The sequence below is a fragment of the Colletotrichum costaricense genome (genome assembly GCF_030867565.1).
Source record: "Colletotrichum costaricense strain IMI 309622 chromosome Unknown Scaffold_30.1, whole genome shotgun sequence".
Taxonomy (NCBI): domain Eukaryota; kingdom Fungi; phylum Ascomycota; class Sordariomycetes; order Glomerellales; family Glomerellaceae; genus Colletotrichum; species Colletotrichum costaricense.
In genome coordinates this window covers 371,937-394,516 of record NW_026848259.1, presented here as the reverse complement: position 1 = coordinate 394,516, position 22,580 = coordinate 371,937, and the positions used below count along the sequence as shown (strand labels likewise).

The window sequence follows — 22,580 nt, the reverse complement described above, 5'->3', positions numbered from 1 at the left end:
CCAATCTCGGTGAGGTTGATCTGGTCGCCAAGAGCGTGGACGTGCTGGCAAAGAGTAATGTCGTCCATGCCGCTTCCCTTGAGAGCCTCGAGGCAGGCGATCTCAGAAATGAGGTACATGACACGGTAACCCTAACCCTAACCCTAACCCTAACCCTAACCCTAACCCTAACCCTAAATCTCGATTCACACTGGGATCTTTACCTTTTTTTCGGCCCTGCTGCTGTCGCTTCTCGTGCGTGCTGGCTGAAGCTTCCCCCGCACATTGACAGTCACGGTCTATTTCATCGACTCGTGTCCATCCGCGGTCTCGGCCCAAGCTACCTCGACCAGTGGTTTTCAGCCCGGGAATTCACGTCCGCGAAGAAACTTGGTGAGTTTCTCTGCCTCGCTCTCCCCCGCCCTGTTGTTCTCACACTAACAACTCTTCTGCGACTTGTCTAGGCCCTGCAGGTGCCGCCGACACATCCTCACGCAACATGGAGAAAGCCACTGCGGCATCGTCGCGAGACCGATCGCGATCAAATAGGCGAAACACAACTCTACCTAGTAGAGGTGGACTGTCGGAGTCGGGCTCAAGCAACAATCCTCAAGACAAGCCAGATTCTACCGGTATGCCCAACCACGAGATCGATGACAGCGGTATCGGCGACATTGACGTCTCGGAAACGGATTTGGGGGAGGGTTCGGGTGCCGATTTGAACCCCGATGTGTCTCGCCCCAGTGCTGCTGCGGAATCTGCCCACTCCACCCAGAATGCCCTCTGCGAAATAAGTCGTCAAGCCCAACAAACGGTATCGTCACACGAGGGTCTTGAGAATGCAGGTGCAAGCGCAGAAATTTTGCAGTGTGTTTTGGACGACATCAAGGATGAGGGCCGTTTCCAGAAAATCCGGACACGGATTAACGCCGATGCCAAGTACGCGACCGACGCGGGTATGGACAAGGCAGAATCGGAGAGCAGCATCATCCAGCTGCGCGAGAAGACCCTCGCTCGTCTATGCGCCATCGAGGAGCAGACTGACGGCTGCGTTGACAATGAGGAGGACTAGAACTCTGCCTCACAGGCCCAAGCCGACGCTATTGCGTTACAGTCGAATATCGATCAACAGCTGGCGAGTTCCGTTCGCCGAAAGAGAATGGCTGAGAGGGCGATCCAGGCAGATAATGCAAAGAGGCCCCGAGTTCTAGCGGCTGCCAAAAAGGCACTTGAGGCCATACGGGAGCTGGAGGAGGCTGTGGACGAGGCTTTGCCTCCGGTTTTTGAGCAGGGCAACCGCCCCTTATAAGAAGCACCACTGAAAGTTTGGGGAGAAAGACTACATGAAGAGTTCTCCATCACAAGACTCCACGGCACGACTCATCAAGTAGGCTCGCGGGTATGGCATTTCAGGATGAGGTTCAGGTTCGGGCCAGCAGTTACACGTTTTGGCCGCTGATTGTTGGAGGATGGTATTCACTAGTTGGACCAGATGGCGTCTCCCTTGGTGTGCCAATAATGGCACGATAGATTTAATGAACAACACTTCTTATTGGGCGAAAATTGAGTATTCCATACGTCTACACTGTTGGTGCCTCGAACGATGCTGTCTGATCATAAACATGCCTCGACTACCTTGTGGGCCTTGATGTACATAGATCTTTGGCTCCGTGGTATCTTATGAACAAACCAACCACATTCCCACCACTCAAGAAACCTGATAGGACCACCATGATACGTAAACTTCTTTCGTGATGGCTTAGACCATCTCCACAATCCGCATCGATGCCCTTATTGTAACTGACCATTCAACAACCCCCAGCATGCGTTCTAGACAGGATGGTCTGTCGAGTCAGTGGAGTCGTTGCTTGTTCGGCGGTTCTGGGAGGCTCACTGTATTGAAAAAGGACTGTGATGGGCAAAGGACAGCCACTATTGGGACCACTTGCATGCTCTTGGACTACTGTATTCCTTGGAAAGAAGAACAGCATTACGAGATGTCTCGATCGCGGATGTTTGAGTTGTCACTGATGGCGCCTTGGGAAACGAGATTATCGCCTGAGCTGTCTGTACCCAACATACCAGTAGTTTGTAGCGCGGTTGGATTGGCGAGCGACAGACTCTCCAAAGATGAGCTGGGGTGATTACTTAACGGGCATCATCCAACAAGCCGGACGACCTCTGATATTGTAAGGGTGCCGCGACTAAGAGTGCCATAAGTGAGGAAGAGAATGCAATTACATTAACGCTGGAAAGTCATCACGAGATGCTCGGCGATCTCTTCATGTGAAGGCAGACTCGAGGTACTCGTGCCCTTCCGAGATGTGATTGTCAAGTCTTCAGAGAACCTCAAGTAAACTGTACGGGGCTTCAAGGTCGCACATGATCTGGTATAGAGGGGATGATATGGTACGAGTCCCGGCTGGCTGCTTGAACCTCCACTGCCGGATCATTTCTGATCCTGATCAGCTCCATATAGAAACCCCCATGTCTTGATGTGTGTCCGTGAGATGGGCTCGTCAAGTTCAACCAAGACATTAGCTGGTCCTGTCGCAGGCCGCTCGTGTGTGTGAATGAGTTACGAGGCCATCCTCTCCTTCCACATCTTGGCCCCATTCTGTGAAAGACCCTCTACAATTAGCGCCGGCTCTCCATGTTGCGTTCATATTGTTTTCATAGTTTTGCGGCTCGTGATAGGCCGTCTAGGATCCACGCATATTCGCGGTCCAGGTCGGCTTTGAGACCATGTGCCTGATTTGGCGATGGACCTTTCAGTATCACCTGGCACAAGATATTTGCACCTCATAGGAGATTCTCCAACTCTTGATATTCCTCCGCCAACCTGCCACCCGCATCCACAGCTGCCTCGGCTTTCCTCCCCGGTGCTTCGTTACATTTTTCGTCCTTTCGAATCTGGCGGAGTTGTTTCGTCGCCCAGTCGACCGGTGAGCATGTCTCGTTGTCTACATTGCACAACTTTGGGCCCTTGTGCCAGTCCCTCCGCCCATCATGTTCAACATCGCGGCTCATTAGTCAGCTTGCGTTCGCGAAGCTGTGGCCCTAGGTTCTCCAGCCGGTGGTATGCTGCAGCCAATGGCGCAGGCAAGGGTTGCGACCAACGCAGCATCGACTAGTCCTAGACGCCGCAGAAGCTGGTGGAGAATGTAGACCGTAGTGCGCGTTTCGTGTGAGTCAGGACGGCTGGCGGCGATTTCGTTCGTCAACTGCGTTAGTACCGCGTCCTCCAGCCAAGCCATTCGCCATGCCGTCTATCCACCTTCTATCCAGCCTCGATATCGACTCGGCAGTATCAACTGTGTTTTGGACCACCAAGACTCCTTTCGTAGGGGCGCTGGCTGTCTCGTCGACCGTGGCAGGCGTTTCTGACGTACATGATGTCTTGCTGGACTGCCCCAGCTAATGTTGCTGCTAGGGCAGTGCCAGACCGGAGTCCAAGCTAGGCCACGTTATCAAACGCATGGGGCGGCGCTTTGCAGAGCGACAGCGAATTGAAGGAGACGCAATGCCGGCATGGATGAGCCAGAGAATGATGCTAACCACAATGATGGTGATGATGAGAATCGGCGTAGCGGCCACAAGGCAGACCCGATTGTTGGTTCACACGTCAGGATCAGATGTTCCGGTCACGATAAGGTCAATAGTGCTGTATTGGTCTATTGCGCGTGGTGGAAGGAGGACGTTTGTGGGCAGAGCCGGCGATTCCTCTACGGAGGTAAGGAGGTAGAAGGGTCCGTCAGCAGGGCACAAATTGCTTACCTAATATTCACCCACCTGCCACCTACCCACTCCCTTTTCTGCCTTCTGCCTCAGTAATCCAACATCAATGCGCATGAGCATGGGCGGCCAAATGAACCCAAGGACCAGAAAAAATCTTACGCCAAACCGTTATTTTAACGTAGGCTAAAGTGAAACAGACATCGGGATGCTGTTGAATGATGTCCGCTCCAGCTAGTTCACATTGCCTTGATGGTGAGTGTTGCTCATATGCATCACGCGAACGCTTAACGTGTTGAAGGTGGTGGTGCTTATGGTGATGCTGGCGTTGCTGACAAGCGGCTGTTGGGATGCTGTCACCGACCGAGAGGCATATCCTCGAGCGTAGGCATTGATATAGGCTCACCCGTTCGTCGGTCCTAAATGGTGGAAGCGTCATTCAGTGGCTTGGAGCCCGTCGAGAAGCAGAAGTGAGTGATGTACAATTTCTCGTGACCATGTCCCGCGACGGGCTTCAGACTGAGATGATCTCGAAGAATTGGTTCAGCGGCCGAGGATGATCTCTTGGTCGTAAATTCCTATTACGAGTAGGCCAGAAGACGGATGAACCCTATGCGTAAACTGCCGTCTTCCCCGGGACTACAAGGTGCCTTTGACAAGGTGATATAACCATAGAGTCTGTGAGACTCAGAAAGTCTCCATAACATGCCGCTCGAGTCTCATATTCACAAAGTGCATTACTCGGGCAGCAAAATTCGAGCCGCCCTCATGGTGATAAGGCAACAGACTGACGTGTGTGTTTTGAGTCTGGCTGACCACGAGGAGAAGGTGGAGAAGAGTTAGGTAAAACGAGAATGTATGACTCTGTCACAGGCGTCAGAAGGTGTAGAAAGATGCAGTCTGCTATCCGCACTCTCGTCCCCCCATCACGGCATCATTACGCGCATTTGACTTGAGCCCATACTCTCTCCTCGAGGTCAGAATCCTTCCAGACAGGACAAGACCAAGTCAACCAACGAGATCGGGAGGATCTCCGCCGCCTATACATACATCAATCAATAGGGCGACTCATGGCAGAATAGAGGGCGTTGAATTTAGGTTTGCTCCGCTTATCTCGATCGCCTCTCGTCTCTTGCCGTCTCCACCATGGCAACTCGATCCGGTCCGGCAACTTACGAAGTAAGCGAGCACCAACCATCTCACTCGTCCCACCTGTCTCACTCACTCCGCCCGTCTCACTCACTCCACCTGTCTCACTCACTCCTCGCTTTATTTGTCTCACTCACTGCACCAATCCGTGCCATCTCACTCACGTCACCCGCCCTACATTGTCTCAATGATAGAAGCCCCAACTCTGCATTCGGCATCGTCGTCGTTGTACTTCTTGTATGTCTCTACTACTCATCATAGATCCACGCTTCAGCACCGCATTGATATCGATTTGACGCGCGCCGTCGGATTCATCTTCTTCAGAGCCCCAGGTGATGATGAGAGCACAGGCTGTGGGGAGACTGCTGCCCCCCTTTGCTCCACTTGGACAGAAGCGACCCCATCGGCGTTACCGCCTGTTCTGATTACATTTCGGAGCAGCTCATTACCATAATTCCATAAGCGTGGATCGAGAAGGTAGGCAAGGAAACCGGAGTTGCCATCAATACTTAGCCGCTGCCGACAATAGTGTGTTTGAGCGTCAACGGTTCTTCATATCCCATCGACTGCTGCAAGGCGACAGTACATCCGAGTGCGGGGGAAGAACTAATCAGGCGTTATTCCGATTTATTTCCACTATATCCGCAAATCAAAAACTCATATCTCGGAGAATTTGGAGAAAAGCTGGAGACCATTGTACTGTCGCCTTGCAGCAGTCGATGGGATACAGCACGAATCGCGTGTTTCCAGTGCTGGGGGCCTATTATCTTGGAACGATGCTGCCAACTATAGAGGGAACCCGGGAGAAAGCAGTAGAAGAGCTTTCGAAAAGGGGGCTCGATCGCAAAAGGATTTGATGGTGTCAGGAGGAAGACCGGAAGGGGCTGGTGAGGTGGCGCAGGGAAGCCAGGCCATGGGTCTGACGAGTCATGGTTTTAATCTCTGTGGTGTGTTTGACGATATCAGCGCAAACGTACACATCATTGGACCACTTATGAAAGGCGTAGGTATAGGAGAAGAGAGGAGAATGAGAGAGAGAAGACTACATCCTTCCTGTATCCAAGCTCATCGTCGTCGCTTCCAGGACGTCACCAAGGTCAAACCTATTCTCGTGACAGAACAGCAATAAACAGGCCTGTTATGGCCGGGGAGTCCATCGAATCAAATATGTATGGCTCTGCAATCCTCAACAGAGTTTCGTCGCTTTCACTCATATTCTTACTGCCAAGACTCAACATGATGTGAGAAGCTCAATGTTGCAGGCTGTTTCCCTGAAACACGAAATAAAGGCGATATCGCCAATGCCGATATGCCAGCAGAGAAGATCAAACCGAAAGACTCGACGAATAGAGCCCTTCGTGACAACAAGTTCTGCGTTCCCTCGAATTCAACGATGCCGACATTAAGGAGCCCCAGACCAACGCAGAGGAGAAACTTCAAGAGATGGACTTCGGACTGGCCAAGACCAATGAGCTTGTAACCTTCGTGGGTGGCAGCGGAGGAGATGGAGGCGAAGACGAAGAGCCCTGGACGAACGACTGGGAGGCCGGTCAAGGCAAGCTCAGGAGTTGACACAACAGGACCTTTTGCAAACTAGATCGGGTGCGTGAGCGATGATAATGGCGCAGTGGACATGGACCAGATACACAAGCCGGGCGTCTCCTGGTAGTAAAAGCAGCATCCTTGGAAAATGGCCAGGGATGGTAGATTGGGTGGCAGACCAAATGCCGCTGTCTTGCAGTCTGGTGATACATATGATCCGCTTCTTTCGTCTTTGAACGAGCCAGATACTCCCTCAGCCACGGCTCCTTTAGTCGACGGCATCGACAATGACGGATTTATTCCTATTGGCAGTGATCCCGCGAGCCTCGAGTTCCAGAAAGAGTACCGAGACGTTGTGGAGGGTTCGCAGCGCGCAACGAACAGCTCCACCACAGGCAGCGCTCCGCCACCGAAAGACAACATTGACGGTGACTTAGGTGCGTGGTGCCCAGGATTCCAACAGCACAAGAAGGAGCTGACACAAGGCCATAGAAGGGATAGGGAAGAAAGGCCAAGGACAGGCGATTAAGTTAATGTGTGGGAGGAGGCTACCGATCGATGCAAGGTTGTGCAGTTTGAGTAGACATAGAATGAGATCAGGAGCGAAGCGTGGGGGACTGTGAGGAGAAGAACGAAGAGTCTTTCTGATGCTGGCGAGGGTTATTGGGAGACGTGGTCCATGTATCATTGCTTGAAGGGCGTAATTCGAAGATGTACAAAGCAGAAGGATTGATCAGCTACGTGACCATCCTCTGTGAACTGTAAACCGCCCGATCTTCTTGTGCTTCGGACGTCCGTTAGCAGCGGCCCCTGTGTTCTCGGCGACAAGTCTGGCGTTGTTGTCATGACCAAAGTCATCATACGAGTCAGACTGACCTTCCCTCATCACCATAAGCTCGAGGTCCACGGCGACGTATGCACCTTCAGTCTCGATAGTCTGATGAATTCAAGGCCCTCAATGAGCCAACAAATCATTGAGACGCGTCCCAACTGTGTCGGCATGTATTTCATGTCACGCGACTGATGACGAAGGAGGAGAAGGAGGCATCGTTGGAGCCCTTGTGTATTTGATACCGCAAGGAGAACGTTTTGAGGATCGGCCGGATGGTATCGTACATAACGTAGATCTCGTGTGGGATGAGTTGTTGATTTGCTCGAGAACTGCTCTGCAACCATGCGAAGTGGTGCGGATAAAGGAGAAGAGGAGTCGATGCTAGGCTGCTGCTGCTGTTGCAATGAAGGGGGTTGTTGATGGGATGGAACTGAGCGGTCAAGGATACCGCTGCCATGGCTGTGACCACAGAGTTAGCTTCCTGGACAAGAAAGTGGAATAGGATGATATGTACACGTGCCAGCACCAGACTGATGCTGGGATGAAGCAGGCTGCTAATAAGAGGGACATATCGGATGGCCATATGAGTTTGGCATCGATGCTGTGTTCAATTTTGTTAGCTTTGAGTCGGGAAAGAACCGAACAAGAGTAGCGTACTTCATACAAGGCCCTTGGTGTATTGCTGTTGATCATTACTTTGGCCTGAAATGTAAGGGCTAGGCCTTCTTGCTGATCATGCAAATGCGTCGAGGGAGCACAGCCTTGTCAGAGGTTTTCAGGTTGTACATTTCGAGGAGAATGCCAAGGAAGTACGCATGCTGGGGCACATGCGGTTCTGAAGGCTGCTCTGGCCAGCGGTAGTACCACTACCAGCAGCAGCAGCAGCGGCACCCCGCTGATTGCTGTAGACCATGATCTCGCTGTTGCTGAGACGGAGAAGAGCTATATTGTCAGTTTCCTCGGCTCCTCGACAAGAGTGACACATTACATGGCACGTACAAGGACCAGCTTGAGGCTGCTGCGGACGCTGCTGCGAAAAACACCATTGGTTCGACGGCTTTGACCATTGTGGTTGGTAGAAAACCAGCCGGTGAAAAGTTGTCGGTTTGGCGTAAGGCCGAAGTGTTTGCGGGCTTTCGCCATCGGAAGTGGCGATTGAGAGCTGCGGTGCAGGCCTCACAGAGACCGCAAGGTAGATAAAGAGAGTCGGAGGAGCGTATGGCCGCTGCGCATGGGATAGGGATGAGGTCGGATCAGATGCGTGGAGTCCCGCTGGCAGCTTTTAGGGGATTGATAAGAGCCAAGAGCAGAGCGGGACACCTACAGAGTCCAAAACCAAGCCAGAGACGGCTACAGGATTCGCCCTTCAACCTCAGGAGCTTTTCTTTGGGTCTCTTGTGACAAAGAGATTGAAGTATGGGAGGACACGAAGCCAAAGAGCTGTGGTTTGTGACAGAGGCTGAGCGTCCGTTTTGGAAGTACTCGGTGTAGGTGTCGTTGAGTTCCCAGATGCGGTGCTTGGTTGTGTCTGGGAGGTTCCTTCACCTGTCACCGGCGACGCTTTAAGGATCGGCATCGGTGGCATTGGGACTCGGCAATGATGTCTTTGACGTATTCAGGTATGATGACTGCGACGATGAGGTTGACGAGTGAATATGGGGGGAAGTGTTGTATCTCTGATCAGTTGGCAGGAAAGGTGGACTTGGAAGGCGGTCAGGACCATACCTTCCACTTACACGCCACTTCTGAAGAACCGCAGGTTCTGCCCACTTCCTCCTCCTTCCACCTCCAAACATAGTAAGAAACACCACTTGTTTGACCCTTCTTGCCAATCGTGCGGGTGCACTACTGACGTGTATGACAATAGAAAGCCTCAGCGACTTTTTTTCCAGAAGTAGAAAGCACTGCGAATTGGGAGGAAAAGGAAGGGGGCGAGGGGATGCGGGAACGTGGAAAGCGGAATGCCCAGCTGCGATGGACGGTGAAGGAAGAAGGTGGTTCCACAGCAGCCAGAGAAAGCTTGAGTTGTCCCTCCCAATTCTTCCCGGAAAGACTGAATAACTTTTAACAAACAACATCATCCAGATACAAACACATGCGGCCGCGGCCTCCCTCCCCCGCGACCAAGTTTGGGCCCCACGATAACAATGAAACCGCTTTTACGATATGTGCCAGCCCGAATCCACAAATCTGCTGAATTTCGTGAAGTTGTCGCTTGCCCAATTGATCTATGCGACTCTCCACCTGTCATTGGTGGCGATAGCTAAGCTGGCAATGCATAGACTCGATGGTCGAGGTCTTTCGGTTTTATTGTTTGTCAGGACGACTTAAGACGGCCGATCAGAACGTCTTAATCCAACGCCACGACCTCATCAAGACCGAGTCTGAGAAGCTTGCCATGGGAGCCCACAAAAGGGACTTTTTGGACTTGAGCCATTCTTGCGGCCGTCTCTCGTTCATGGTCTTGAGTGTTAGGCTTACATTTGAAGGCATCCTTGACGCCACCATCGTGTTGTCCAGTTTGCCAGGCTCCTTGCACTTGCTGCCGTTTCCCCCGGGATATTGATACAGTCCGCACTCGCCTCAACTGCCCGCCTGTCGTCGAGCTCTGGCTGGCGACGTTTCTCTCCCTCAAGTGCCCTGTGGAGAAGCGGGACTTATTTCTCACCTCGCCCCATATTATCATCAGTTTCCGCGTTCTGATTCCTATGCTCAGTGACGTCAGCCGTGGGGTACTTGTCCCGGTACCATCTACCAGTATCTTCCATCTATTACCTGAGTCTTCCAGTGTTTATCTCAGTGTTTTCACATCTAAGGCCTATTCTGACTTATTCTTTGTTGCCCTATTCTCCGCGCAATCTGCATCAATCCTGACAGGTGACCTCAGAGCGGCTTTGATATTTGTTCCAAGTCATCTCTCTCTTTTGGACAGGCAGAGATGGCAGATGATCCTTCAGCATGACCTTCAAATTCTGCTTCACCAACCTTGGTAAAGTTTTGATGGAAGTCGCTCATTCTCTGAGCTTGCTTCAGAGTGGCTGGCTGTAGCCCGTAGCACATCTGTGTGTTTTCTATCCCAACCTTCCTGAGAAACCATTCTCTTTTCGGAATGGATCTCGACGTACATGAGTCGTTCTTGCTGGACAGAATGTCTGGACTGATGCCGCTCCCGGCCAGTGGGTAAGAAGACCACCGTTCTGATTGAAGGCGAACATGATCAAATATAGTATCTTCCTTGTCAAGCTCAGAATGTGTCTGGAGGTACGTTCTCGCATATTTCTATTCCAACAGAAAGCTTTGCTGCCCAAAGCTGTCTGCCGTTCTTGTTCTTGTTGTTGTTCGGCAAGGCCTTGCTGGCTGCCACCTCGGTTGATTCCTGGGTAGACGCCAGTACATGGCATTTGAGTGAGCTGGTTTCAAATCACCGGTTTCATTTTTGAAGCCTTGATACAGGCTATGCTTATGGGTAGAGAGCTTTTCCTTCGGCACTTTGCCTGCGAGCTTTGCTGTCAGACCGCTTGATCGTTTGGGTTTGCCTCGCTCTGGGCATGCCATCCCTTTCTTCTCTTGTCCTTTACATGGCCTCGAGCTGAGCGATTTATTGTCTCAACTACCCTTTTCCTCCTTGCCGTGTTCGTCCTCCGGCTGGTGGTTCGGCGGGTCAGGCCAGGAAGTTCGTAAGGTCAACATTCAGCCTTCTCTAGCCGTCCAAGCCAGTGTGGCTTTCTCGTACGTCACATTGCTGTCCGCCTCTTGATTTCCGTTTTGATGCCGTGATTCGGAGCTGCTCAATGTTAAGATTTGAGCTTTTGATGTCCGCTTGAGCTGCCTCTCGAATTTGCTTCTATTCTCCATGGCATTCCTTCTCTGCGTCTCATAGGTTTCCAGCCGGGAATGCAAATATTTGAGACCATCGACCAGCCTTGTCTGTTCTTTCGCCGCGATATCGGCTTGAGCCGCCCGGTCTTTCTATGCAACAAGTATGGTTTTGACTCTTTTGCTAAGCTGTCCAGATTCTTGAGCTTTGTATTTAACCTTTAGACTCATTCTTTGACTCACCTAGTGACGGTGTATATAGTGGTTTTGCATCATTGGCGAAGTCAACTCCCTCAGTGTGTGCCTTTGTTCGGGCCTGCAATCTTGTCTACCCTTCCAAGGATGCATCCAAGCAATCAGCAAGCTACTGGAAGCTGCTATCCAGTCTGCCGTGAGAGTGACCGTCGGCTTCTATGCACTTTTCCAAATTAGTAGTCCCTTCCGTACCTCAGTTCTAATCCGCTATGAGGCCGTCATCTAACTGCTTATGGTACCATAGGTCCAACGTAATATTGTCGATTTGTTCCAACCGAGTTGCTTCATTTTGCTTCCAATTACTCATGTCACCATCCCGATCCTTGAGTTGTTGCTTTGTTTTTCCAATCTAACCGCGTCTGCGCGCCTGCTCGGCTTACCTTTTTGATGAATCTCCGTTTCTTCATGTTCGAAAAGGTATTTCCTGAACATATTCAGCCATGACTAAAGGCCAGACAGCCTTGTGGTCTTCTTCTTGTGCATCCATCATGCCATCGTCACTTTCAGCAGCCTGGGCAAAATCCCTTGCCATCGGGTCTGTTCTGTAGCTGATATCCACAAATTTGTTGCCATTTCTGTTTCGGGCCTTCCAACTTGTGGCAGCTCAACGAATTGATTTCGGTTCTTGAGAAAAGCGAGAATAATTACTGTTATTCGTTGCGGTCGCTTAGAGGTGAGTGGATAATAGCTCAACCTTGCGCTGGGATAAGCTCGGTCAATTCTCCGGTTCTAGACTTTCTGCCATTGCCCTCGATTGTCACCCATCAAACACACTCAACCAATTCTCAACTTTGCTGCATGCAGGCGTGACGTTAGCGTCTAGCGCCTTCGGCGTCTCTGAGATCGCTCGAGACCACAGTATAAGACCATCAATGTCTTCGAGTGGACTCCAAGCGACTTTTTCTGTGTTCTCCGATGGCCTGGCAGCACTTCAAAGGTGTATGCATCGAACTTGGGGAAAGACGGGGAATAGACACATAGAGCTTCCACCTCCTTTTATCCCCCACTGGATCCGCAATCTTTCCCACTCTCACCGAACCGGTTGGGACTTGAGACTTTTATGTATCGAAGCCTAAGATAAGACTCCTAGCGAGCTCAGAGCAATGTCCTGGCGAGTCTTGTCGAGAAGGTAAGCCTCCGGCGATCTCGTCGCTTCTGCAATCACGGTTGTTTACTTCTTGCTCCAAGAGATGTGGCTTCTAAGCCCTGGATGTGGGCAGATTGCCTGTGGACATCAAGACCAGTCGTTCGCTTCCCTTCACCTGCTTATAATCGTCAAACACATCACATACTCCGTCCTGAATGAAAGTTCCCAGGCCTCATGGTCTACGAGAGGCTAACTGGTTATTCGGGGACTAGCGGAGAGGACTTTCTCGCGGGGACGATGCAAAAGCCAAACACGCCGCCTCATGTGTTGCCTCAATGTCATGGTGGCGCCACTTTATGCTGCTGCGTACTTAAAGCATGGCAGGCACATTTATCGATGCTTCAAGCTCCACGCGAGTGTTTAAGCAACTCGCCAAAGCTGAAGTGACCTCATGGGCAATAAATCCCATCATGATTCTCAGGGAGTAGTCTTGTCCTGAGATGGTGCTTACCTAAGCTGCCGCTGACATCAGAAGAGGGGCGGGAAGGACCAATCCTGAACAGAAGTGGGTCCTTTGTGGAGTCAAGATGCTGGGAATTAATGGAGAAGGAACCAAGGCGGAAGACGGCCTGTACATAGGAAAATAGCAAACTGCCCGCGGCACGCCGAGGCACGCAGAGGCAACCAGAGGCAAACAGAGGTGAGCAGGCACGATGAGATACAAAGTCGATTCCGCTCAACACATTCAAAAGGCACTTCCACCACTTTTATCACCAGAACAAGTATCTTGAGGTTCCTGCAGAAAGAGTGTATCCTTTTACGTATACGAGAAATATGTTGATGGAAAGGGTAGAGTGTCGTATTATCCGCGGGGTGTGCGTACGTAGCCGAAGGACGGTCGTTCGTGTTTGCCGTATGGTCATGGCTTTCTGGCTGTTCTGTCATCCGATTCACTCAGGAGGAGCCGAGGCGCAGTTCAGACTCCGATTGCACGGTGCCTGATCTGCCTTAGGGAAGCCTCAAAGGGGGCGGGGGCGGGAGTGTCATGCCCGGGAGATATAATTAGCAGCCCGTACCTTCCAGGTTACCTATGCGAGCTGGGGGGGGTTTTTAAAAGAGGTATAATATTATATTAGCATAGTAGTATATTAGGTAACGCTAAGTTTACACTACTATATGTAAATAGTGTTTTATATACTACTATATTAAGTAAAATAAATATTAACTAGTAAAAATAGCGGTTTAATAATAAACTTAATAAGTAAAAAATACGGGTATATATAGTAATATTACTATACTAGGTATACTATTCTAAGTACCTCTATATTAATATAGCGTAATTAATATATATATACTTATATTTAAATTATACCCGTATTATTAAAAAAAATAGGGTGGGGTAAAAAGGGCTATGGGCCCGCATTATAGCTTCTATTTAATTAGCCTTATTTATTAGCAGCCTATACTTACTATATCTAAATATTTAGTATTTATTACTACTTTTAGAATAGTACTTATTTATTATTAATATTACGATATTAGTATAATATCGTATTCTTTACGTAATATTATACTATACGTAGTATTATATTATACGTAATATAGTATTATATATAATATAGTATTATATATAATATAGTATTATATATAATATAGTATTATATATAATACTATAATAATATACTTACTATAATTATTACTATACTAATATTTACTAAGTAGATTACTATACTAATATTTACTAGGTAGCTTAAGGCTCGATTTATTCTTATATTTATAAATACTATTATTATACTACTATTAATTACATTTTAATATAATTAATTCTTATTGCTATTACTACTTACTACTTTATTTATTACTCTTTATTACTACTCCTTATTACTACTCCTTATTATTACTCCTTATTACTATATCTCGTAAAATACCCTAAATACTTATTTACTTCGTATTATAATTTTTAATAATTATATAATAATTCTAATTTTTTTATACCTAAATTATACAATTAATAATAAAGCGAGGTACCGAATCGCTAGACTATTTTAATATTAACTAAGTAGTAATAGAATCGACGTAATAATAATTATACTATGTAATAAATTATTAATACGATATCCTAAATTAGTAAAAGAAGTAACTTACTTTATAGCTTTTATAACTAGCTCGGGCCTTAGTAAATAAAGTAATTTTAATAAGTAAATAGTTAATATAAAATATTTCTAAGGGACTATTAACTTATAATATACCCTTATCTATAGTAAAAAAACTATATTACGAGAGTATATAATAAATAAGTATCTAAAAAACAGTTTATTAAAAATATTAGCTAAAATTATTAATAAAATTCGGTTAAGGATAGCGTACTTAATATATTTAGCCCGGATTAATATTTATTAATAACGATATTAATACTTTAAAACTATGAAATATTTAATATTAATATACCCTAAATAAATAGTAAGTATAAAAAGAGCTTTTTTTAAAAGTAATAAAAAAGTAGCCTAGTAAAATTAGTAATTAATAACCTCTAATTATAAAATTAAGAACTAAATAAACTTCTTATATACTAAACTTATTATAAATAGAATAATAAAATAAAAATATATTATTATATATAATACGAATAGCTAGATAAATATTATTAAAAAATGTATACGTTAATAAGGAATACTTTTAAAGAACCCGTTAAGTAAAGGATATTTTCTTTTTAGTTAACTCTACCTTAGTTAAATACTATATAAGATTAGAAAAAGTATTATTAATAGTAGTTAGTAAAATTTATATATAGAGGAGCTAGTACTTACTAACGGACTCCTAAACTAAGGGCTAGTAAAAGTATCGTATAACGAGGCTTAAATAAATTAATAAAACGCTTTTATTAAGCTATAAAATATAATAATTAGTAGTATAATTAATTTAAAATAGATATACGTTTTAAACTTAGGTAAACTTTAGATTTTTAAAATAACTATATCTATAAGTTTAGTTAGTATATCTATTTAATATAAAGTATAAACTTAATTCCTAGACCGAATATTAATAAACTTAACTGTTAATTATAGGTAATAATTATAAAAGCTAAATATAATAAAGATTTAAAGTAGTACGGGGTAAGATTGAAGTTTAATATACGTAAGTAACGTAACTTATTAGCGCACTATAAGAGGCTATGAAAAGCTATAAAAAAAAACTAATATCGGTTATATATTAAATATAAATAAAACCAAGCCCGTAAATAAAATATAACTTAGCTAACTAAGGTTATTTTTAATTTAATATTCTTATTCTATACTTTTTATAACTAAGTAACTATAAACTTAATATATAAAATTAAAGTAGCTTATTAAAATATAATATACGAATATAAGTAATAGGGGTTTTTTTTTTAATAATAAAAAAAAATTTCTTATATATTAAAATAGTACTATAATTAACGCCGGCTACTAACCCTTATTTTACTAACTTTAGGTCGTAATTATATTATATACTCTAACTATACCTAGCCCCTATTCCTCTTATTTTACTAAGTTACTATTTTTATTATATTAAAAGCTTAGTATCTAATATTTACTAAGTTAATAAAAATAGAATTATATATTAAAAACGTTATTACTTCTCTAATTAGCTTTAAAAAGTTACTATAAAGTTCTCTTTTCTACTTAAGTCTAGATATAATACATAGTTTCGAATATATTAGCTTAGTAAATATAACTAAACTAGATTTTAAATACCCTTAGGTCCTATAGTAATTAACTACTACTCTATTTATATAATAAAAGAGGAAAAGACTTTATTTAAAAATCCTAAGTAGTATATTAGGATTTTATTATACTATAAAAAATAATATACCTCTCTCTCTAATTTCTAAATTCTATTTTAACTTATAAAATCCTCCTATCCTATTCTAACTACGTACTCTATAAATATTAATTTAGTAAAGTTATATAAGATTACCCTAACTAATTACTAATAACTCTTTATTCCGATAATAAGTCTCTTAATTATACTAGGCCTATTATATTTATTTTAAGTTATAAGGCTTTAATTAATATTTTATAATTATAATAAAATTTAATAATTTTATATCTACCGTACCTTAGTTATACCTTAATTAGTAAAAATTAGATTATAAAAATATTATATAATACGTAAAGTAATATCTTATTTTTCCGTTTAATAATTTACTCTCTCTATAAAAGTACTGTTAATAACCTAATAATAATCTACTAATTTATTAAATTATAAATTAAATATTTAAAAACCTTATTAATATCATAGTTATTAAAGAAACTACTTACTACTAAAACTACTAAAAATATTTAATAATTTATTAAGATTCTATATATAAAAATACTATCGATTTTAATAAAGTCGTTTTTACGTACTTAAATAAAATTACTAACGTTAAAATATACGTTTATATTAGTACTAATTAAATAAAAAAAATAAAATAGTAGTTCTTTTTAAAATAGAAATTAGAGAGCCTACTTACTTAGTAATAAAAATAAGCCGCTTATATTATTTAAGTATATTACTCTGTTTAAGTAAAATATTATTTATTTTATAATTAAACTAGTATATTATACTAAAAAAGGTTATAAATATATAATTACGCTCTAATCGTTTAGGAAATATAATATATAAAAAATTATTATTATAACTAGAAACGTATACTTACTTAAAGATAAAAAAAAAGCGAGGGTATTAATATTCTAGGTCTTAGACAAGGACTATTTTTTTATTAAATAATTCTAGAGCATTGTCCTCCCCGAATATATTAATAAGTATTTTATTTTTAATACGTATTATTAATTTTAAGTAATTATATCGTAGGATTATAAATATAGTATAAGTATTAACGTAAGTATATTTATATAAGCTAGTTAATTTATAAAAAATACTTTTATATAACCTCTCGCGCTATATAAAGGTTAATACTACTTCGTAATAATTAATATTTAAAATATTACCCTTATATTTTCTAGAAATATAGAGTTAGTATTATATAATTTTAAATATAAAAAATATACTAATACTTATACTTATCTACTCTAAATAAAATAAATACGTATTAATAAAAGCTATATTTCTAAAATATTTTTTATAAATAGAGCCCTATGTATATATTAAGTAGTCCCTTTATTTTATAATATACGAGCGCCTTATTTTTTCCTTTTAACTTCTTAGGATTTAAATCCTCTTTGTTAGCTATAGAGAAATTAATTATCCTATTAATATTATTAATATTATTTAGTAAGTTTCTAACTTTTATTTACTAATTATTATTATTTATTAAAATAGTATATTTCTACTTATTTAAATTAAGGCGTTTATTTTTTAGGCCTTAGGATATTAATATTATTATATAGTATTAAAAAAGGAATTAAATTAACTTCTTTTTAATTAATATAACTTAAAAAAACTTTTAATAATTAAGTAAAAGAGGGTAATGACTATATATTTATAAATTAAATAGCGCAATATTTTAAAATATACTAATAATAATTTTAGTAATATCGAAGTTAGGGGGGAGGTTTAGTAAGTACTTTAGAGCCTCTTTTTTAAAAACTATTAAGAACCGAGGGTTAATATAAATTAGTTAAAGCTAATAATATAGAACTATAAAGACTAAAATCAATACTATCCCCGCTTCTATAATATACTAAGAATTAAAATATATTAAAAAAAATTAGATTCTTTTAAATCCTAATAATATAACAATTTTTTAAAACTCTTAGAAATAATTAATATAATATTTAAAGAAGATAATATAATATATAAATATTTTCTAAATATATTTTATTAAAAAAGTAAGTTTTAAATACGTAGCGTTAAAAAGTCTTATATAAAAGGTATTGAGCGCTAATATAAAAAATTTAACTACTATTATAACTAAATTATTTTTTATTAGGCCGACTATTTAAAAAGCCTTTTTTTACTATGTTACTTAACGTAAACCCTCTATATTTTTATAAACGCTCCGTATATAATAATAATATCGGCCTTTATTAATAATATTAAAAAATAAGTTATTTTAGTTAGCTTTTTAAATTATATATTACTAATAAGGGAAAGTAACTTAATATTTAAAATATTTATAAAGGTCCTATTACTAAACTATATTACTTAGGAAATAGAGGGGAAAAGTATAAACGAACTTTAATACTCTACTTACTAAAAATAAGTAGCCTATATCTAACTTTATTAAATAAAAAAGGCTCCCTAAAACGTTAGCTTAACTTAATTTATATAGTACGAGTATAATTAATAAAATATTATAATGCTATAAGTTAATTTTATTAAGTTACTACGTTAGTAAAATATAAAAGCCTAATAGTAATTAATATATATTATAATAAGCTCCGAAAGCGTCGTAAAAAGGCTTATATAGTAAAGAGTAAATATTTTTATAGTTAAAGTTATTAGTAAACTATTACTTTTTATATATTCGTAGCTCGAGCTTTCCTTTATATAAGTTCAAAATTATTAAAACCCTTAGTATAAAAATCTTATTATTAAGGATATAGTATATAACGTAGGGTAATATCGAATTAAGTTAATAAGTCTCTACTTTTTTAGGATTATAATTATAAAAAAGAAAAACTTCGTATTTATTAATAATATAATTAACTAGGAGTTTAACTAATTAATTTTTAAATAGGATAAGCTCTTTTTAAAAATCTTAGAATAGGGCGAGCTTAAGTAAATTTATAAAACGGTTTTAGAAGTCTTAAATAAAGGTATTAATCTAAAAAAGAGGCTTAATAAAGACCGTCTTAGTATTAATTATTTAGATTTTTATAGCTTTTAATAAATAATCTAAGCTATACTAAATAACTCTACTTATATAGTACTAAGGGGCTATAATATAATAATTATTATAATAATAATAATAAATAAAGTTAAAAAGGAAAATAGGTAGGCCTATTAAATAATATAAATAATTTCCTAAAGTTATTTATAGAAATTCGCCTTAAATTAGTACTTCTTATAGCTCCTTATTATTAAAATGATAATAAGCTATATTTTTATATATAAAATTAATAAGACTTTTCGAGCTAAGAAGGGTTATAAATATACTTTTTATATTAAAATAAAGTATCTTTTTAGTATATAATACTTAAAACGGTAACTTAGAGGTATTAAGCTCTATTTCCCTCTTTCTTAACTTAATAAATAGTATTTAAAAATAAAAATTTCTTATAATAATATCCTTATTTTTTAAAACTCTATTAAAGCTCGTTTTTTAAAAACGTATATAAAATATTAACGAGTAATAACTAAATTAAATAAAATACCTTAGCCTTTATAAACTATACTATAAGTTTAAAATATATTAGGCTTATAATAAAAGCTTTGAAAATATTAAAAACCTCTTTAATTAAGTTTAATAATAAAGAGCGTTACTCGTTCTTAAAAATAATTAAAATACTAATACTAATAATATTAATATTTAAAAAATCTAATACTATATTAATATTAATAAAATAATTAGGTTTATAAAAATATTTTAGCTCTTCGTTACTATTTCTTATATCTCCGTTTAGAACTATAGAAATAAAAAAGATTTTATTATTATTTTTAGTAATCTATTATTCTTTATTTTCCCTAGGAAATATCGCTATATCTTATTTATTAATTATAGCTATTATATTATTTAAAGTATTATTAATAGTATCGAGGGCTAAGATTTTTATAAGTTAATCTTTATTAGTATCGGGGCTCTTATTCTATTTAAAACTATAATCTATATTAAAATCGTTTTAGTTTTTTTATTTTTTAATTACTATTATAACTCGTACTATTACCTCGGGCTCTTTTTTATTAAATATAATAGAATTATCGAAGTTTAGTACTATAATAAGTTTATATTACTTTTTTTAAAAAAGCTCTAGTAAGCTTTTAAGTAGTTACCGTATTATATATCTACCGTTTCTTATAGCTATTAACTATAATAAGTTAGTAATAATAAGTTAGTAATAATAAGATATTTATAATAAATTAGCTATAGTAAATTAGGGTCTTATTTAAGTAAGTTAATATATAAAGGCCCCTACGGTCGATTACTAAACGGACTTACTATAATTACTATACTTACTTTTTTTTAATAATTTAACCCCTATAGCTTCTTTTTCTCTAACTTACCTTATTTCTATCTCTAATATCATTTTTTTATAATTATAACTTATAATTTTATAATAGCCTTATTTTAATACCTCTTTTTTCTAATTCTAAATCTAGACTTACGCCCTTCTTTCCTATTTCTTCTTATATATTATCTATTACTAACTATTTTCTATTTTTACTATAACTAGTTTTTTTTTATTATACTTATTATATATCTTTCTTTTAAAACCTAATCTTTAATTTTAATAAAAACTACTTTTTTTATATATCTTATTATTACCTCTAATATATCTTACTTTTACTAAACGCGCTTTTTATTTTTACTAAACGCCCTTCTTAAACATACTCCGTTCTTAAACCTATATATAGTTTATTATAATAGTAAACGTAATAAGTACTTAGAACTCTTTTTAAAATATATCCTAAAATAGTATTCTAATATCTATTAATATTAGCTAGGGTAAAGAGAGTAAGTCTAATTATATAAATTAAAATAATAATAAAAAAACGCCTAACTTATTTACTATATAACTTAATAAAGTTATAATAAGTCTTTTTAATATTTTATTTTAAGAACTACTATCTAACTTATTTTTACTACTTTAAAAAGAGAATAAGGAATTTAAAACTATTTAATAAAAGTATTAATTTATTATAAAAACTTCTTTATAATAATAAAAAGACCTTCGTCCCTTAATACGCAAATTTAAACTCGCTTTACGCAAATTATACTTTATATATCTAAATAAGTTACTTAATAAACTATTAATTAAATATTACCTTTACTTAGTAAACGATTAAGTTTTAAAAGTTTAGCTCTAAAGCCTTATAATTAAGAAGTTTAATATAAATACTAACTTATAAAAATCTTAAACTATTACGTAACTTATTATAAGTTCGCCTTACTACTTATTTAATATTTTCTTATTAACTTTTACTAGATCCATATTACCTAACTTATTAAAACTAATACTTATAGAATAAAAACGAAAATAAACGTCTCCTTAATCTAAAATACTATCTATAATAATTAAAAACCTAAAGAATTTAAAACCCTATTTTATTTTATTAAAAACTATATTAATATTAATTAGTCTTTTATAAAGGTCCGGGTATAAGTATATAGTATATATTATTAATATCTATATAAAACTTCCTTCTTAAGTTTAATATCTTATTATAATTTATATAGAGATATATATTACTATTTACTAAATATAAATATATTAAATAAAGTATAAAAAAAGTAAAATAGTTAGCTATTATAAACTTAATAAAACTTAGATACTAAAGTAGTAGGATAAAATAGTAAAGTAAAAGCGATTCTTTAGGATCTGCCCAAAGAGTATAACGGGGCTTATTAAAAAGCCCTAAGCTATTATAATAATAAAAAAGAAAAGCCCTTAAAAAACCTTTTTACTATAAATAAAAATATAAACTTTCTAAAGCTTAATAAAAAATTCTATAATATCTATAGCCTTATGCCCCCTATTAATAATACTACTCTCCTAAAATAGTAAGTAATAGGCTATAGTTTATAAATTACGCAGTTTATATAATATAAAAAAGCTTCTTTTTTTTTTTAATAAGGGTTTATTTATTTAAAAAGTAATATAACGTAACACGACGTAATAACATAGTTTACTAATTTTAATAAAATAAAGTATACTAATAGCACTCTATATTCTTTTTCTAGCTTTACTAACTACTATTTTAAATAAAATTTACTTTATTAAGTATAATATAAAATTATAAAAAGAAACTTATAAAAAATACTAATAGCGTACTTATATTAAAAGGTTTATAACCTTTTATAATATTATAATTAATTTCTTTATTTAATTTTACCTTTCCCTTACTTTAAATATATTATATAATACCTCTTAATTATAATTACTTTCTTATTTTACTAGTACTACTATAATACTTTATTAAACTTATCCCTTAATAACTTATCTTACTAGATTTATACGATTTTACTTAGTAACCCGAGAGTATTATTAACTACGCTTTTAAATATAAGCTTAAAAACTAATTTATTTTAAAATATATTAC

General features: G+C 38.6%; 3 protein-coding genes across 3 annotated transcripts; 2 read left to right on the top strand and 1 right to left on the bottom strand.

Moving 5' to 3' along the window:
* Positions 1-108: 108 nt before the first annotated feature.
* Positions 109-1,051, top strand: CCOS01_16454 (uncharacterized protein; the record flags this gene model as incomplete). Its single annotated transcript, XM_060464590.1, has 3 exons — positions 109-125; positions 272-372; positions 444-1,051. 3 exons carry the CDS (start codon positions 109-111, stop codon positions 1,049-1,051), a joined length of 726 nt encoding a protein of 241 aa, XP_060304906.1.
* Positions 1,052-5,719: 4,668 nt separating this feature from the next.
* On the top strand, positions 5,720-6,934 carry CCOS01_16453 (uncharacterized protein; the record flags this gene model as incomplete). The annotated part of the gene is made up of 3 exons (XM_060464589.1): positions 5,720-5,870; positions 6,233-6,412; positions 6,651-6,934. The coding sequence occupies 3 exons, from the start codon at positions 5,720-5,722 to the stop codon at positions 6,932-6,934; spliced, it is 615 nt and encodes a 204-aa protein (XP_060304905.1).
* A 204-nt stretch (positions 6,935-7,138) lies between these two features.
* Positions 7,139-8,304, bottom strand: CCOS01_16452 (uncharacterized protein; the record flags this gene model as incomplete). The annotated part of the gene is made up of 4 exons (XM_060464588.1): positions 7,139-7,342; positions 7,522-7,696; positions 8,065-8,163; positions 8,237-8,304. The coding sequence occupies 4 exons, from the start codon at positions 8,302-8,304 to the stop codon at positions 7,139-7,141; spliced, it is 546 nt and encodes a 181-aa protein (XP_060304904.1).
* Positions 8,305-22,580: the final 14,276 nt, after the last annotated feature.